The 19,437-nt window shown below is 45.9% G+C and overlaps 1 protein-coding gene across 2 annotated transcripts in view; it reads right to left on the reverse strand.

The window, feature by feature from the left end:
- Nucleotides 1-19,437, reverse strand: part of PROSER2 (proline and serine rich 2) — a 42,756-nt gene that overhangs the window by 6,848 nt on the left and 16,471 nt on the right. Inside the window, exon 2 of one of the 2 annotated variants that reach the window (XM_005907412.2) lies at nt 16,148-16,366. In XM_005907412.2, the coding sequence (XP_005907474.1) occupies nt 16,148-16,285 (138 nt within the window). In that variant the 5' untranslated portion in view covers nt 16,286-16,366. Of the gene's footprint in view, nt 1-16,058; nt 16,367-19,437 lie in introns of those variants that run through there. The other variant, XM_070380888.1, reaches the window with a different exon arrangement.

Consider the following 19,437-nt stretch of genomic DNA (forward strand, 5'->3'; position numbering starts at 1 on the left):
ATGTGGGATCTACTTCCCTGACCAGGGATCGAACCTGGGCCCCCTGCATTGGAAGCGGGAATCTTAGCCACTGGACCACTGGATCACTCAGATATGGCATCACTTTTTAATGTCTTCTAATTGTTGCTGGTCTGTAGAAATACAAGATATACTGACCTTGAAATAAGTAAATTTAACAAACTTGCTGCACAATACTAAGTTTGTAGGTTCTTTTCAGTATTGTGCATATACAGTGGTGTCTGTAAATGAAAGACTTTTATTTCCTCCTTTCCATTCCTCATGCCTTTCATTTTTTTCATTTTGCTTTATTCTACCACCAGGGTCCTCCAGTTAGCTGAACAGGAGTGGCATTTTTGTCTTTTGCCCAATGTTAGGGAGAACGTTTTCCATATTTCACCATTAAGCACAGTGTTTGTTGTAGGTTTTTTTAAAAAAAATGATATGCATCAGATTAAGAAAGCTGTCTTCCAAAAAAAAAAAAAAGAAAGCTGTCTTCCATTCCTAGTTTGCTAAGTGTGTTTTTCTTTAAAATAATGAATGGGTTTTAAACTCTGTCAAAGGCTTTTTCTTCCTTTGTTGCAGTGGGTCTCAGCTAGGAGTGATTTTACCCTGCATGGGCACTGGCAATGTCCAGAGACAATTCTGGTGTCACAATTTTCTCTTAATTCTGTTAATGCACTCAAGTACAATGATTGATTTTCAACTATTACCAACCTTGCATTCTTGGAATAAGTCCAACTTGGTTGTGATTCTATCCTTTTTATACATCACTGAATGTGATTTGCTAATATTTTGTTTAGAATTTTTGCATATATATTAACAAGACATAATAATTTTCATTGTCATCAGGTTTTGTATGTATTTCCTTTTTCAACTTTAAACTTAGAAAATAGTGTGCTCTAAGATTTTAGTTCACAGAATATCTTTTTGCTCCACTTCTTTTAAAAAAATATTTGTTTATTTATTTGGCTGCACCAGGTCTTAGCTGTGGCGCTCGGGATCTTTGATCTTTAGTGCAGCACGCGGGATCTTTAGTTGCATCGTGTGAAGTCTTAGTTGCGGCACGTGGGATCTAGTTTCCCGACTAGGGATCAAACCTGGGCAGCCTGCATTGGGAGTGTGGAGTCTTAGCCGCTGGACCACCAAGGAAGTCCCTTTGCTCCACTTCTTCTGAGGCTGAGTGGGGTTGGGGAAGGAACAGACTGATTTTAAGAGCAAATTTTTTCCAGTTGAAATTGTAATAGTTTCATATTAACTAGATCTCTCTAAGTTTGTCAGCTTACATACCTAACAGTTGTGTAGCCCCTAAAAACTTCTATTTTCCTTCTAATAAGAGGCTTGGTCTGAAGAACATTAGGAGAGTAGCAGGATACTATAGGGAAAATGGGCACAATGCATTCCTTATTTAATACTTTTTATTGAGCACTGAACCAAAGAAGAGAGGAGCAGATTTTAAAAGAACTAGTGTAATATCTTACAAGTTCTCTGTGTCTACAGAATATTTGACTAATGGGTTCACTCTTTATTCTGAGAACTCCAGGATCTGGCCCTACCTAGCTTTTAAATGTCACTCCTACTTCTTTCCCCTGTCTACTCTATAGCAGGGCTGATAAACTTTTTTCTGTAAAGGGCCAGATAATAAACATTTTGGGCTTTGCACTCTTAATGGTGGCAACTGTTCCACTCTTGTCAATGTGGTGTGAAAGCTACACGAGATATGTAAATGAATGAGCTTAGCTTTGTTACAATAAAACTTTATTTACAAAAACAGGCTGGGGGGCCAGATTTAGTCCACAGGCTGGGGTTTGCTACTTCTTGCCCTATGATCAAATCAAATCACTTGCTATTTCCTACACCTGTTTCTCTGTCAGCAATGCCCATGTCTACACAGCCACATCTACCTGTCCTTCCTGATCCAATTTAAATGTCACCACACCTCCAGCCTACTCCCATAACATCCACTGAATCATGCATTCAAATATTTGAGCATCTAGTAAGCACTGGGCAATGTAAATACAAGGGTGTAAATGATGTTCTTGCTGTCTGGTTTAGTCCCTTTAATGAGGGCTTCAGACAAGAAAATAAACACTTACTTTACTGGGTGGAAAAGACTATGACAAGGTGACTATGGGGTGTTAGAGAAACACAGAATGGGCATCAGTTCACACTTTGGGGACAAGGAGTCTGATATGGAAAAATTCTGGAGAAGAAATGATTGTCACTAATATTGAAGAATTGGGTGAAAATTAAACAAAAAGAATCCAGGGATATGTATTTTGGAGAGATCCTGTTGGCCGTAGTGTGGAAAACAGGAAAGAGTTCAGACAACTGAATACAGAAACAATTTAGACAAAAGTTAAAAGTCACCTAAAGAAGAGCCGTGGTGATGGGAGAAGGAGAGAGAAGGAGATGGAGCTGAGGGATGTTTAACAGGAAGGATCAACTCTTTGTATAAAATTCTATTTTTTACTGTAGTTGTTCATCACCCATGCATTTTCCTTTTGCTAGACTTAACAGGAAAGACCCACATCTGAGGTATCCATGAACTCTGCACAGAGCTGTCGCGTGTCCAGGAGGCAGGCACTGGAACCATTGTCAGCTGCCTCCTCACCATGAAGGTCTGTCCTGGTGCTGTGGCCACCAGACACACAGCTTTCATAACAAATCCAGCAATGCTACTCAATCTGTGATTTTTCTAGATTTAGTGCATGTTGGTGGGATCATCTTGGTCACTGTATGGCACAGAGCTTCCCGTCTCCTCTTTCCTGTCTGCCTCAGTCTTGCTGGATTATCGTGCGTCCATCATTCAGCACATGCCACCCCACATGACTCCCAGAGTCACCATAAGACATTTCTCATTTTTCTTCTCTCCATGCAAAGCCAACAAATTGCCAACATCTGTTGGGTCATAGAAAAAGCAAGAGAATTCCAGATAAACTTCTGCTTCATTGACTACACTAAAGCCTTTGACTGTGTAGATCACAACAAACTGTGGAAAATTCTTAAAGAGATGGAAATACTAGACAACCTTACCTGCCTCCTGAGAAACCTGTATGCAGGTCAAGAAGCAACAGTTAGAACATGGAACAATGGGCTAGTTCAAAATTGGGAAAGGAGTACGTCAAGGCTATATATTATCACCCTGCTGATTTAACATATGCAGAGTACATCATCTGAAATGTTGGGCTGGATGAAGCACAAACTGGAGTCAAGATTGCTGGGAGGAATATCAATAACCTCAGATATGCAGATGATACCACCCTTATAGCAGAAAGTGAAAAGGAATTAACAGCCTCTTGATGAAGGTGAAAGGGGAGAAGGCTTAAAACTTAACATTCAAAAAACGAACATCATGGCATCCGGTCCCATCACTTTATGGGAAATAGATGGGAAAACAGTGGAAACAGTGACAGACTTTATTGTGGTGGACTCCAAAATCACAGCAGATGGTGACCGCAGCCATGAAATTAAAAGACGCTTACTCCTTGGAAGAAGTTATGACAAACCTAGACAGCCTATTAAAAAGCAGAGACATTACTTTGCCAACAAAGGTCCATCTAGTCAAAGCTATGGTTTTTCCAGCGGTCATGTATGGATGTGAGAGTTGGACTGTGAAGAAAGCTGAGCGCCAAAGAATTGATGCCTTTTAACAGTGGTGTTGGAGAAGACTCTTGAGAGTCCTGTGGGTTGCAAGGAGATCAAATCAGTCAATCCTAAAGGAAATCAGTCCTGAATATTCATTGGAAGGACTGATTTTGAAGCTCCACTACTTTGGCCACCTGATGTGAAGAGCCAACTCATTGGAAAAGACCCTGATGCTGGGAAAGATTTGAAGGCAGGAGGAGAAGGGATGACAGAGGATGAGATGGTTGGATGGCAGACTCAATGGACATGAGTTTGAGCAAGCTCCTGGAGATGGTGAAGAACAGGGAAGCCTGATGTGCTGCAGTCCATGGGGTTGCAAAGAGTTGGATATGACTGAGTGACTGAACATGCAAAGCAGTTCAGCTCAGTGATTCAACAACAACAGAAAATGCTGCAAGTCTAAAAGGATTAGGGTTTTTAGCATGATGAGGGCTTCCCTGGTGGCTCTTTACCAGTTGGTTAAGAATCTGCCTGCAATGCAGGAGACCCAGGTTCAATCCCTGGGTTGGGAAAATCCCCTGGAGAAGGAAATGGCAAGCCACTCCAGTATTCTTGCCTGGAGAATTCCATAGACAGAGGAGCCTGGTGGGCTACAGTCCATGGGGTTGCAAAGAATCCGACACGACTGAATCAGAGCGACTTTCACATTAGCATGACAAATGTCCCTCTAGTTAATAATTACAACCACCACCGATGTCCTTAGGGTGACATAAAAATGCTAACAACCAAGAACAAAGATAAACGTTAAGCCCAACTTTTCACTGAATCAAATGTCTTGGGAAATAAACTACTGCTCTCTACCCTCTTCCTCCTACTTTGACTTTCCCAACTCTGTGTTTCTATTCCCTGGATTTTGAGATAATCTACTTTGGGAGGTACCATGATTTCTGTTTGGTTGGACAGACAGTAGAATTAAATAGGCAGCTGGGCTGGAAGAAACCATCAACTTAAGACACATGCCCATTTCACACATTAAGTGAGGAGCAGATGTGAGAATGGGGGACTTCCCCGGTGGTCCAGTGGTTAAGACTCTAGGCTGCCAATGCATGGGGCCTGGGTTCAATCCCTAGTCAAGAAAATTAGATTCCCCTTGCTGTGCAGCACAGCCAAAGATTTAAAACAAAACAAAACAAAAAGTAAGAATGGGTTATATAAACCTGGCACATCTAATCCAACCTCAGAGCAAGGAGTCCCAACATCAGATTTCATTTGGAGAGTAAGCTTAGGAAGGGAAGCTCCCATTCAACCATTTGATATCGTGCAACAAACTGTGGGAGTCAGGGGCTGAGAGAAGCAACCCAGAGAGCATGCAACCCATCCAGCTCCCTCCCTGAAAGTGTGAAAATCGGCTGCAGAGGCAATGCTGTGACTTCCTAAGTGGCTCAAGTATTTCCTAGAGTGGCCAAGGCCAGAACTAGTTTTCTGCTTGCTCTCTGTTCTCTCTAGTCATTTCCCTTTCTAATCACATACTAATCCAAGACCTGTGCTTGGATGCCTGCTGTTCTTGTACGTCTGATCCTGGAGTTCCTCAAGCTGACATTTCTGCCTCAGTGTTACTGTAAAACACGAGACATAAATCAATTTTAATGGGGCAGGTCAGCAGTCGGAGCCCCTGGTCCTGGCAGACTCAGATTCTTGCATCCTCCTCTGTCCAGCCTCTCTCGCTCGAGTTAAGAGTGTGGAGGACGGGCTGGGTGACTTGTTCACGATCAGTCTGGCCTTGAGCCTTGACCAAGGGCCAAACACGCCGTGGGCTCAGTCTGTTGACTAATTCCCCAAACACGCCGCTGCCCTCCACATGACCCTGCACTCTGCGTACCCGGGAGAGTCAAGGAAGCAGAAACAGAGGGAAGCCCCAGTGGTGAGGGCCGAGGGTTCAGGGCCAAGAAAGGAGCAGACGGTAGGTGGCCGAGAGAGCTCCCGTCTGTGTCTCTGTCCCTGGGAGATGCTGCTGCTGCCTCTCTCGGGCAGGGATGTTAAAGAGGAAGACCTCAGCCTTGGGGAACCCTGACAGGCAAGGAGGCATGCACAGGCGCATCTATGGAGCCAGGAAGTGGATGGGAGGCTGGCCAGGGCCAGGGGCAGCTGGAGGGCCGGGAAGTGACTGCTAGAGGGCTCGGGGTTTGTTTTGGATGACAAAGATGTTCTAATTTGGCCATGATGATGGCTACACATCTCTGTGAACCTACTGAAAACCACTGAATGGCATATTATAATGGGTGAGCCACAGGGTCTGTGAATTATATGTCAATACAGCTGTCATAATATGTTTAAGAAAAAAAATGCAAGGCAGCGGCCTGGGGGCCCCACAAGAGGAGGGAAGAGAGCTGGCATCCTGGTGGGGTGGCCCCCACTTGATCGCTGGTGCTACTGGACAGGAGACATGCTAACTCAGTCCCCGGAAAACTAAGCGGAGAGGGAATGAGGATAAAACACACACCAGCTTTCTTGGAAAGGGTGAATGGGAGAGAATGTACGTTTGTCCCTATCATTTGGAAGGTGGTAGGAGAAGGCAATGGCACCCCACTCCAGTACTCCTGCCTGGAAAATCCCCTGGATGGAGGAGCCTGGAAGGCTGCAGTCCATGGGGTCGCTAAGGGTCGGACACGACTGTGCGACTTCACTTTCACGTCTCACTTTCATGCATTGGAGAAGGAAATGGCAACCCACTCCAGTGTTCTTGCCTGGAGAATACCAGGGACAGGGGAGCCTCGTGGGCTGCCGTCTATGGGGTCACAGAGTCGGACACGACTGGAGTGGCTTAGCAGCAGCAGCAGTAGGCTGACAGAATTTTTTTTTAAACCCCCCTTCTATCAATGGAGTTTTTATTTTTAAAATGTTTTCCCTCGTAATATTCACTTCCTTTTTAAAAAATTGGAGTATAGGTGCTTTACAATGTTGTGTTAGTTTTTGTACCACAATGTGAATCAGCCATATATCCCTTCCCTCTTGAGCCTCCCACCCACCCCCATCAATGAAGTTTTTAAAGTGCATATTTGGGCTGTGGAGTAAAGGGAGGCTCTTTATGGCTACAAATCTCCAGATGCTAAAAGAAAAGCTAAAAGAACCGTCTAGGAAACCATCTCTCACCTGTGCTACCCCTCCCACCACACTGCCTGCGGGTGGGGTCTACAAGCCTCCCAGGAAAACACTGCTTTGCTTCAAGAACTTGGGAGTACAGACATTTCTACCCTAATCTGTGTACTGTGACAGTGAAGAAATAATTTCTAATGTATTCAAACCAGAAAATTCAAAACGCCAAATCTACTATTGTAACTGTAACACGCAAGCTTGAGTCTCCTAGGAGTAGGACAGAGTCCCGGTCTCTGCGAGGTCTACCCTCTCCAGCAAAGATGACAACACCAGCGTCCCTCTGGTCCCGGTAGGGCTCCGAGAGGAACAAACTCTGGCCGGATGACAAACTCTTCCAGCGAATCTGACCAGTAGTGATAACAGTCAGCAATCCTAGACATCCTTATGGGAATTCTGGGGTGGGACAGGAGATGTGTTTGTAGGGAAATGGCAGAGAGGATAAAACCTTTATATTGCTGAACAAAAAAGTCAAGAAGGCTTAAAACACTCATACTAAAATAGCAGCAGCAGAGTTAGTTGCTCAGTCGTGTCCGACTCTTTGTGACCCCATGGACTGTAGGCGCCCCCCCCCCCACCCCGGCTCCTCTGTCCAGGGTATTCTGGACAGGGTATTCCAGGGTATTCTCCAGGCAGGAATACTGGAGTGGGTTGCCATTTCCTCCTCCAGGAGATCTTCTGGACTCAGGGATTAAACCTGAGTCTTGGGCATTTCAAACAGATTCGTTACTGTCTGAGCCAACAGGGAAGCCCCCAAAACCCCACTTTAAAAAATCCTGAATTAATTCAGTTTTGAGGCTTCTTTTCTACCTTCGTCTTCTTTTATTTTTCTATCTTTTGGCCACACTGCACAGCATATGGGATCTTAGTTCCGCAACCAGGGATCCATCCTGCACCCTCTGTGTTAGAAGGATGGAGTCTTAACCACAGACCATCTGGGAAATCCCATGTTTTTTTTCTTTTGTTTTGCTTTTCTTTTAAGCAAAGAAATTGGGTTTAACAGCAGATTAAGACAATGGTGATAACTCCCTGTGAGGGAGGGGGAAAAAATGAACCAGCAGAAATCACCTGTATCTTAAACCAAAAAGAAAGGGGGGGGGTTGGAAATTATGAACATTGTTGTTGTTCAGTTGCTAAATCCTGTCCGACTCTTTGCGACCCCACGGACCACAGCATGCCAGGCTTCCCTGACCTTCACTATCTCCCAGGGTTTACTCAAACTCATGTCCATTGAGTCGGTGATGCCATCCAACCATCTCATCCTCTGTTGCCCCCTTCTCCTCCTGCCCTCAATGTTTCCTAGCATCAGGGTCTTTTCCATTGAGTCGGCTCTTCGCATCAGGTGGCCAAAGTATTGGGGCTTCAGCATCAGTCCTTCCAATGAATATTCAGGGTTTATTTCCTTTAGGATTTGCTGGTTTGATGTCCTTGCTGTCCAAGGGTCTCGAGAGTCTTCTCCAGCGCCACAATTACAAAATATTATGATGGCTAAAAAAATTTCTTGAGATGAACCCAGATCTCTTAACCCCTACTCTCCTGGGTTAGGCCACCTTGGGTGTTTGTTTTGGCAGAATCTGAGTTGATGCTCACATTTTCTTCCTAGAGACACCAAAATGATCTCCCTGACACCTGAGTAAGGCTTTACTAATTTAAAAACCCAAGTTGATGAGAGCCCCCACCCCCAACACACCAACTAGGAGCTGAAACTCAACACAGGGGCAGCAAGAAGAGAATAGGAATCAGTCTTTTCTGTGAATGCCACGCTTACTTTGGCAACCTCATAAGAAAGCCCATAAGTACATGTGGCCTTTCCCACGGTTTCATCACAGGGATTTAATTATGGTGATTTTTAACTAGTCCCCATTGTAATTTTTCACTATGGTTAACGTAAACCTGTACTTCTGGCCGGAAAGAGACACAAACAAGCCAGTGGGGGATGAGATATGTGTGCAGTTTTGATTATAGATCAAAAGAGTCATGGCTTTGAGAGCTGCCTTGAACTTCTCTGAACTGGCAATGTTATAAAGCTGTCCTGACCGATATGGGAACGCCTTAAGTGCATGGCGTCATGTGTGAGACCCCACATAAGCTTGTCACACGTCCCAGAGCTCCACGCGGCCATCAGGTCACCACACTGTGAGGTCCCCAAAAGATTAAAGTCGAGTTTTATTCCATCACCTATCTGATCTGGTGTATAGCAGGCATTTACTCCATGTTTACTGAATTGACCTCTCATCAAAGTATTTAGCTTTGTTTTAAAATAGCCGTCCTGTCCAGGAAGTTTTGGGTTCAATCTGGGGAAGGAGCCAGAGCTCAAAGGACAGTGGGGTTGCCACTGACCAGCCTCTTCTCCTTTCCACGCCTCTGTTCTGTGTCTTCTCCTTGAAACTGTCTGGTAACCAGCGTGTCAGATTCTTAGTGTCCTGTTTGGATCTCAGTGGAGCCAGTGTGGAGACAGCCTCACCTCCACTTGTTTTACCTTCTTCTTCCACAACTGATGGGTGAGACCAAACGACCTCAGAGGTTTGGGAGAGGGAAGGGGTGGTCAGGAGCTGACAACTGCTATCTGATCACAGCCTCATTCTGTGACTTAAGGGCCACAGGATTTGTCTGCTGAGGGACCAGGGAGGGTTTCAAGACAGCTTAAAGGAAAGGAAAGACGAAGTCGCTCAGTCGTGTCTGACTCTTTGCAACCCCATGGACTATAGCCTACCAGGCTCCTCCATCCCTAGGATTTTCCCTAGGGAAAATCTGGAGTGGGTTGCCATTTCCTTCTCCAGGGGATCTTCCTGACCCAGGGACTGAACCCGGGTTTTCCACATTGCAGGCAGATGCTTTACCTTCTGAACCACCAGGGAAGCAGCTTACTGGATATCAAAACTTCAAAAATGTAGCAATGAATTTAGGTCATCATTTTTGCCCAAGCTAGAGGTAAAAATGAATAGGAAGTATGCTTGGGGACTTGGGATGTTTCCAATCCACTCTCAAAGTGGCACACAAATCACGAAATTCCTTAATTCCTACAGTATTCAGAGGGTCCTGCTCTTTCCAGCTAGCCAAATCATATTCTTTCCTGGAAGAAGCTCCAGGGTGCCCACAGGCAGAACAGACTTCAGACTGTGTTCAGTCAAAGAACCTAGGGATCCTGGCATGGGGCAGCACTGGTCCCTGGCAGTGAACACCAGAGGTCTGATGAGACGCATGAGTGTCTGAGATACTCTCCTTAAGAGATTAGGAATATAGGTCACCTACACCCAAAGCTTCCTTTGTCACCCCGAAGAGCTGTCATTTATGAATGTCTCCAAATCCTTCCTGAACCTTTTGTTTTGAATCCCATCACCTCTCGAGGCTGTAAGTTCCAGAACCACCACCACAACTTTGTATTGTACTGAAGCTGTCCTTACATTTCAGAGGAAAAAGAGATCCTCTTAGTCAAGTGTACAACGATTTGGTCAACTTGTTCTAGTTCTAGCTGTACATTCTGCTAGAAAGTGTTCAGAGGAAGAATTCTTTACAAAGAAAATAACACATGGACACAACCACAACTAGCCACTTGAAGGGCTGACTTCCCGGCTGGGCTGGGGCGTCGCTGCCGCACGCAGGCTTTCTCTAGTTGTGGCGAGTGGGGGCTTCTCTCCAGCTGTGATGCTTGGCCTTCTCACTGTGGCGGCTTCTCGTTGCAGAGCACAAGCTCTAGAGCGTTTGGGCTTCAGAAGTTGCGGCTCCCGGGCTCCAGAGCACCCACTCAGTAGATGTGGCCCATGGGCTCAGTTGCCCTGCAGCATGTGCCATCTTCTTAGACCAGGGAATCAAACCCGTGTCCCCTGCACTGGCAGGCGGGTTCTTCACCACTGGACCACCAGGGACGTTCAGCACAACTAACCTCTTGAGTGATAAAGAGTTCATTTACTTCACCTTCCTAGAATAGCCTAGGTCATAACCGCAGCCATGTGGATAGCCACAACAATCCTACCTAGGCAGCTCTTTCAATTTTTAACTTGTACTGGGTCAGGAGAAAGGGTTCTAAAGAACAAAGATCTGTTCTCTTCCAGGCAACGAGAGTTTAAAAGCTTTACGATACTCTCCTTTAACATTAGGCATTAATGTTTATCTTCTTCTTAAAATAACATTTGCTTAAAAGAAATACCCACTTCTATAAATTGGAATCAGACTGCCTTCTAAAAGTTATTTATTTAGCCTCCCTGGGTCTTAGCTGCAGCACGTAGGATCTAGTTTCCTGACCAGGGATTGAACCTGGGCCCCCTGCATTGGGAAGGCAGTCTGAGCTTCAGGGAAGTACCAGAACTTGACTATCTTTTACTTAAAGACTCTTACAAGGGGTGCATTTAATCCCATACAGTCTGGAGGCCTAAAAACACTATTGCTGATGAATCTTTTATGAGGTCAGAGAATCAAGAACAGGGAGTATAGAAACTACTACGGTTGATTCTCATTCTAAAGAGACAAATCATAAAAAGACTAAGTATTTAGAGTAAAAACATATAGATCCTCCCCAAATTTAGACTCTTAGAAAGCAGAGTATAAGGATAACAAATTTTTTAAAAACTTAGAGATTCTGTAGTGGTGTAGACAGTCCACTCATTCAAGGGAACCTGGCTGCTAATATGGTGTTTTATCAAAGTCAAATGTTCCACAGGCATTTAGGAAACTCTAGTTGCCATTTAAAATCAAATGCCAGATTTTCTCAGTGTGTCAGTTCTATCTAAGCAAGACACACAACTGTGAAATAAAAAGAGATGACAACTAAAGTTGGCCCAGTGATTTTTCCATGAAGCAAAATGCTTGAAGCTTAAAAAGAGTCCACTGGTCTAGGTAGAAAGTACTGGAATGGGATGGGAGCACAACCTCCATCAGACAGTGAGAAGCAGGTAGATGAGTGGGGTATGGACCGAATCAAGCAAACATAATATAAGAATATAACTGAATGACGTGCTTCATAAAAGTACAGATTCCGTAATGCTGTTTCCACAACTATTCTCTATTACATAAAAGGATGAACATACAGATGAATCAAATATGTCACAGTGTTACTGTAAGATTTTACCAGATAGAAAAGAATAGAGGGCAGGCATTCTTTAATTTAAATTCAAGGTGATGCCCCACAATAAGATGGGTGGAATTACAAAATGGGTGAGACATTGGGTGGGAGGAGGGAGAGTTCTCCTTTTACCATCTCTTCTTCACTGGTCAAAGCAAGACATTCAGAAGGCTACTGATAAGAGGTGGATAGAAGAGAGAGCATGGGCCCAAGCAAGATGAAGAGGCAAAAAGAAGTGGTGCTATTCTCCACCCGGGGCTAACAGGGCACTTGGAGAAGCTGGTACCAGCAATTAGGAAGCACCGGTTAGACACTGGGCATTTCATCTCTACAGTAACCCTGGAGAAAGAAATCGCTATCCCTCTCAGCCCCCACCCTTTTTGAACTGATGGAGAAAGTGATTAAGTAGCTGTTCCGGCTTACAAAGGGAGGCAAATTTAACTTGAACCCAGGCATGTCTCCAATATCCTGTGTTTATTACTATTCTGAGCTGCTTTTCAGGCTGAGTATCATCAGTAAAGAAGAAAGCAACTGGAAAAATGCATACAGATTTCTTGGAGGGCTTAAGAGGAATTATAAACACCTTGGGGAATGGCCTTCTGATCTATGCTTGGCTCCACTGTGGAACCCACGTCCCCCAGCACCGAGGCCCACAAACGCCTCCCAGCACAGGCAGCTCAGAGCTGTAAGGCTGTGCTCACCTGCTCACCTTGACCCCCTGGGGTTTACAAATGTAAGAGATCTACAGTCTTTCTCGTCTTTGAACCAAAAGGTATTTCTAATATTTTACCATAAATACATCCATGATAACAGTTTCACAATAAACCATTTCTCCCTGTGACTGGAGCTGAAACTTAACAGACCTCCTTTCAAAGAAGAGCTTTGGTCTCTGAAGATGACTCCCTGGGTCTAACGTCCTGACAGAGTCAGCATCACACACATCCTCCAAATCTGACAGAAGAGGGTATGAAAGCCCCACCTGCCTAGATGGACACTGCATAAACAGCTTTATTTACATGGTGGTCTCTTGCAAACTCCCCAGGTTCATTTCACAGTTTTGCTTCTGATTCAAACATCTTATTGCTGCTCTGGTGACACTGGTCCCTCTGAAAGGCTCTGTTCCTTTCCTCCTACACCTTCATGGCCGAGAGTGTGATGCGCCCTGGGGATGAAGGACTCGTCCCCCATCTGTTGGGCATGCTGCTGGTAGGCGGCCCTCAGTTGGCAGTCCCCTTGGGAACTGTCCTGTCAAGGTTGTGCCTCCCTCCAGGGGTGTCCCCACCCAGGGCTGATGGCTGAGTAGTGGGCGTCCAGGCTCCATGCTCAGCCCACTGCGAGACTGCTGGAGGGCCTCCCGGCACCAGGGCTTCCTGAGGATTAGCTGAGGCCTTCGCTGGGCCTGCATCACAGCTTCTCTCTCTGCCCAAGTCCTGCTTCCTCTTCCTTCCAGATGCTGAGCCCAGGAACGGGCCTAAGAAGTTTCCTGCACTGGGACCTCCATCTCAGGATCTGCTGCCCCGGGGAGCAAACCTGCAGCCTATTGTGTCAGGATGGACCACAGCCACCAGAGCGCAGGCTCCACCGGCACCCTCACCTCCGAGAATGTGTTTCAGTGTCTGAGCAAAGGGAGAAATCACCCACGTTAGACCCAGGGAGTCATCTTCAGAGACCAAAGCTCTTCTTTGAAAGGAGGTCTGTTAAGTTTCAGCTCCAGACACAGGGAGAAATGGTTTATGGTGAAACTTTTATCATGGATGTATTTATGGTAAAATATTAGAAATACCTTTCGGTTCAAAGACGAGAAAGACTGTAGATCTCTTACATTTGTAAACCCCAGGGGGTCAAGGTGAGCAGGGTGAGCACAGCCTTACAGCTCTGAGCTGCCTGTGCTGGAAGGCGTTTGTGGGCCTCGGTGCTGGGGGATGCAGGTTCCACAGTGGAGCCAAGCGTAGATCAGAGCCAAGGGAGAAATCACACACAGGCTCCCCATGTGTGATGGGGTAGGTTCCACAGTGGAGCCAAGCGTAGTAAAGAACCCGCCTGCCAGTGCAGGAGACATAAAAGAAACGAGTTCAATCTCTGGGTCAGAAAGATCCTCTGGATAAGGGCATGGCAACCCACTCCAGTCTTCTTGCCTGGAGAATCCCATGGACGGAGGAGCCTGGTGGGCTGTAGTACAGTCCATGGGGTCACAAAGAATCGGACATGACTGAAGCAACTTAGCACACATGCACGCAAAAAATCACACACACAGAAGAGACAGAAAGCGTCCTCCATGGACAGGTTTCCCTCAAGCCCTGTCTGTCTTTGAGTGTATGAGTGTGAGCCACCACAGGGGATGTGGTGGGAGGGGGCGTTACGCCTCACGTGAAGAGGGGACCCCGCAGGACTACCACAGAGGTGGAAAAGTAGCAACTTGCCGGCCCCAAATTCAGAGCACTAGACACACCTGGGGTCATGGCCTCTCCCAGGAGGAGACAGAAGGGATTATTTTGACTTTCTAGCAAAAGGGGCCATGGAAGAAAGGATGCTAAGAGATCCGCCTCAAGTTCAACAAGACAATGAATGTGAAAGACACAAAAATAATTCAAACACTGACATAATATACACTACACCTATTTCCTCAGAGAGAGAGGTCATCTGACGACCATTCGCAGCTTTATTCCCCGCAGGCTCACAGGGCAGCCTTCAGACTGTGTTCCTCAGTTAGCCACACCACATTCACATCAGGGCAGGGCTGTTTCCGAGCTGCGCTTTGGAGAACAGATTCTACCAATGGCTGGAGTATTAATCTGTATGTCTTCTCTACCCAGTCTTTGAATGTGTCTTTTTAAAAAACAAGTTGCCCGTTTTTGGCTGTGCTGGGTCTTCGTGGCTGCGTGGCCTTTCTCTGGTTGTGGTGAGCAGAGGCTACTCTTCCTCTCGGTGCCTGGCCTTCTCACCGAGGTGGCTTCTCTTGTTCCGAAGCACAGGTCTCGGGCGCGTGGGCGTCACTAGTTGCTTAGTTGCCCCGCGCGGCATGTGGGATCTTCCCGGACCAGGGACTGAGCCTGCGTCCCCCCGCACTGGCAGGGGGGATTCTCTACCGCTGAGCCACCAGGGAAGTCTCAACATGTCTTTTAACATATACATTTTTTAAGTTAAAAAATTAGTCCCCAATTCTCCATACTTAAGGATTTATAGGTTCTCAGATATTCAGAGAGTAATTTGTAACATATTTTTCCTTTGGTGAATCAATCAAATAAAATTTATTACATACTTAGCAGGGTGGTTGAAAAAAATTTCTTTTTTTTTCCGAGTAGGAGTCTATAAGATTCTATTATTATTACTATTAACTGCCCTCTGTCTATTTCTTTCTTATGCTCAGCATGAAAAGTGAAAGTGTTAGTCACTTAGTCATGTCTGACTCTTTGTGAACCCATGAACTTGTAGCCCACCAGCTCCTTAGTCCATGGGATTCTCCAGGGATTATCCAAGAATACTTGAATGGGTAGCCATTCCCTGCTCCAGGGTATCTTCCCAACCTGGGATCAAACCTAGGTCTCCTGCATTGCAGGCAGATTCTTTACCATCTGAACCACCAGGTAAGTCCCCATGTTTAGCATGTGAAAGTATCAGTCGCTCAGCTGTGTCCAACTCTTTGCGACCCCAAGGACTGTAGCCCAACCAGGCTCCTCTGTCCATGGAATTCTCCAGGCAAGGATACTGCAGTGGGTATGTTCAGCACAGCTGAGGTTAATTTCAGGGCTCCATGTATCTGAAGGAAATTCATGCTCCCATTAGAAGGCAGGCTGAGAAGAACAATGGACCATTATTATTAAGATTCAAGATGAACTTTCTCCTGTCCTTCCCTCTATGAATATGAAGGTCTCCCTCCCTAACCCTGAGGGGTGGGGAGGGCCAAAAGGTCATTTCTTAACTTTAAAGACTTTTTTCTTTTTTTTTCACTCAAGTGGCCAAAGCTTGTTGATGCTCATTTAAAAGTCTGGATGCTGAGAGAAAGGGATATGGAAGCATTTATACTTGTAAAGGAGTTAAACATCTGTTTTAAAGTGAATTTGATTTATCTTGTGAGGTGTTTCCCATCTTCCAGTCACTGGACCGTAAAGGCAGGTATCCGGGCTGGACTGGTGGCCGCCTTCAGGTACGTGTGCTCTGGGTTGCAGCAGCCAATTCTCTGCTCTGCATGTGTGCAAAACTTAAGATAATTAACATCAAAATGCCACTTCAGAGAGAAAATATTCCAAAACATCAGGCCAGTTACCTCAAAAGGATGCTGTAACATACTCCTGAGAGGGGGGCGAAGTCAGCCAACATTCAAGCACACAGAGCACCAGAGAAACAGTCACTCACCAGAGTGAGGCTTCTGGAACGGGAGCTGCTGGCCTGACTCTCCAAACTGCTCCCTCTGCTCAGGTCACCGAGCCTGCAGCCGGGTGATGAATCAGGGTCCATCTCCCAAGAGTCTGACTTCCGGTGATGGACAGGCATCCCCACAGTAACCCCAGCCGCTGGCTCACTCACAGGAAGTGGGGAAGGGGCCAGTGTCCCATGCCCAGGTGGTGGTCACCCCTGGGGGAGTAAGCACAAGGTGACAAGGGTTAGTCAGCACAGATGGTGAAGGCCTCGCCCCCCGCAAGACACATGGGCATTGAGAGTTAAAGTCAGCTGGTCTACAGCTTCCACTGTTAAGACAAGTACGACCCCCCAGGGTCAGCTTGTTTGGTGATGCTCATTTCCAGTTCTCCTTTATCTCCTTCTTCATTATGAAGATGTAAGGATTGTTTTTATTGAAGTACAGTTGACTTACAATGTTGTAATTTCTGCTGTATAGCAAAGTGATTCAGTCTTATATATATATATATATGTGTATATATATATATATACATGCTTGTTTACATTCTTTTCCATTACATTTTTATCACAGGATATTGAATATAGTTCCCTATGCTAAACAGCATGATCTTGTTGTTAGCTATCTTAGATAATAGTTTCCATTTGCTAATTCCAAACTCTCAGTCCTCCCCTCCCCTGCCCCCTCCCCCTTGGCAACCCCAAGTCTGTGCTCTATGTCAGTGACTCTGTTTCTATTTTGTAGATAAGTTCATATATAGATTCCACATATAGGTGATATCATATGATATTTGTCTTTCCCTGTCTGACTTACTTTACTTAGTATGAAATCTTGAGGTCCATCCATGTTCCTGAAAATGGCATTATTTTATTCTTTATGGCTGAATAGTAATAAGATTTTTTTTCTGGCTGCACAGCATGTGGGATCTTAGTGAACCTGGGCCCACGGCAGTGAAGGCACCGAGTTCTAACCACTGGAGTGTCAGGGAATGCTCATAGTAAGAATTATTTTTAAGGGAAGATGGGTGTACTAAAAATTGTTTTGGTGCTGAAACTCTGATGAAATCATATTCTGACACAGTCCTCTGCTCTCTGGGTCTGTACTTCCATGCTCCGCACGCTCCGTCACGTTCAGGTTCTGGCTTCCCCGTGCTGCTCATAAATTCTAGCCTTTTCTGCCTCAGACACCACAACATTATGGTTCCTTTCCAGCTTCATTACAGTTCAGAGTTTAGGGGGAGTGACAAGACCTAATGAATTGCTAACAGAAGACTGACACTTGGGAGATCCTAGACTTTGGAGGCCATGATGCTACTGCAATTTCTACATAAGATGCTAAGGCCCCATCAGTTAGTTAATACCGTCAGGAAGCTCACATTTTCACTTTCAGAGACAAAGACAGTGAAACTGTCCCCACCCCCTAACCCAAGCCCCTTAGTCTTGTACAGTCCTCGGCTGTTCCAGCAGGAAATTCAGTTCAGCCCCTGAACAATAGACAGTCGAGTTAAACAAAACTGTCTAGAAGACCAAAGAAGCCTAGCGGGGAATACGGGAAGACACTGCCTGTGTTACACGTGACCTGACGTTACAGCAAGTGAAGACACGGGTGTTCTTCCCTCCCTAGACGGAAGGCGCCGCTGGGAGGCCTTACAAGCCCCTGAAGATTCCTGAGGGGGCCATGAGCTAAAACAGCCCTAGGTACTATCTGGGTTATGTACAGGCACTAGTGTGTACATTACTTCTATTCTTTCTTGCTTCGGCTGCAGCACTTGGGATCTTCCGTCTTCACGGTGGCATCTTTAGTTGTGGCGTGGGAACTCTTAGTTGCGTCATGTGGGATCCAGTTCCCCGACCAGCGATTGAACCCGGGCCCCCAGCGTTGGCAGCATGGTCTCAGCCACTGGACCATCAGGGAAGTCCCAATGCACGTATTATTCTCAGAGAAAACTTAATCAGTATTGAACACCGTTAGGTGGACCCTGTCATTTAAGACGTCCAGAATTGCTGAGCAATCTCATAGAAATCCCGAGACGTTAGAACAGATTAAAAAAGAAATTATTCTTCACCCTCATTTCTCTTTATTTCCCAGGTCAATCAGCACTAGTCAAATGGCAATTTAGGAGCGAGGCTAGGGAACAGAAAATTCTGAGCATATATACCCTTTTGTAAGTCACTATTATGCCAAATGATTTAAAAAAAAAAAAAGACTTGAGAAAATGTTAAAAGTTTTGCAACTTAACAATAAGAAAGCCTAGACACATAAGTTTTTAAAAAGAAGAAAAAGCCTAAACAAATAAATAATAAGAAAGCCTGAACTGTCCACACAGCCAATAAAATGCGACTCAGATGTTCAGGTATCGGTGGTGAAACTCCCAAGAGTATCACTCTAATGAATTAAGTGCCTGCTGTGAGTTGAGCATGCACACACACACACACAGCAGACACACTCAGTGTGTGAATGGCAGTGGCCGGTGACAGAGCTAGGTGAAGGCAGACAGAGGCGTCACAGCTGCATCCTGGGGTCACGTGGGAACTGGGACAGGCATTCTCAGATTCCTTCTGCCCTGCAGATTCCTACCCCTTGACTCAGCACTGCCTCATCCCGAACTAAGTCATCAGGACTCACAGAAAGGGGGCCGGGCAGTGAGGCGTCCCCTCAACAGCCAGAGGAAAGGCAGGAGATGAGGTACTGATTCACCTCCAGTGAGGGACCCGGGGGCTGTGTGCGGGGTGGGACAGGACCTGGCTTATCCTGCCAAGTCCCTCGGCAGACTTGGCTTGGGGTCTGCGCAGAGTGCAGCCCGTGGGGCGGGGGCAGTAACTGACCACACCATCCGAGAGCAAGCCTTTCTCCTGTGCTTCTCCGATGGCTCAGCGGTAAACCATCGGCCTGCCGATTGATGCAGGAGGCATGGGTTCGATCCCTGGGTCGGAAGATCCCATGGAGGAGGAAATGGCAACCCACTCCAGTATTCTTGCCTGGAGAATCCCATTAGCAGAGGAGCCAGGTGGGCTACAGTCCGTGGGGTTGCAAAAAGTCAGACATGACTGAGCACGCGTGCACACCCGCAGTTTAAAAGTTATTCTGATACTGTAAAACTGCAGTGCTTAGACTTCTACAAACAATTCCCTTGAAAGAAGATGAGGAAACTAATCAGAATTCTTCAGAAGCCAGAGGTTGTGGGGGAGAAAGTGGAGACCTTGGGTCAATACCCTTCACAGGCTCACACAGTCAATCTTCTTTCATCTCTTAAGGAATCAAGAACCAGGGGCTGCTCCTGGTCCTCATT

This window comes from Bos mutus, chromosome 13, assembly GCF_027580195.1.
Source record: "Bos mutus isolate GX-2022 chromosome 13, NWIPB_WYAK_1.1, whole genome shotgun sequence".
Taxonomy (NCBI): Eukaryota; Metazoa; Chordata; class Mammalia; order Artiodactyla; family Bovidae; genus Bos; species Bos mutus.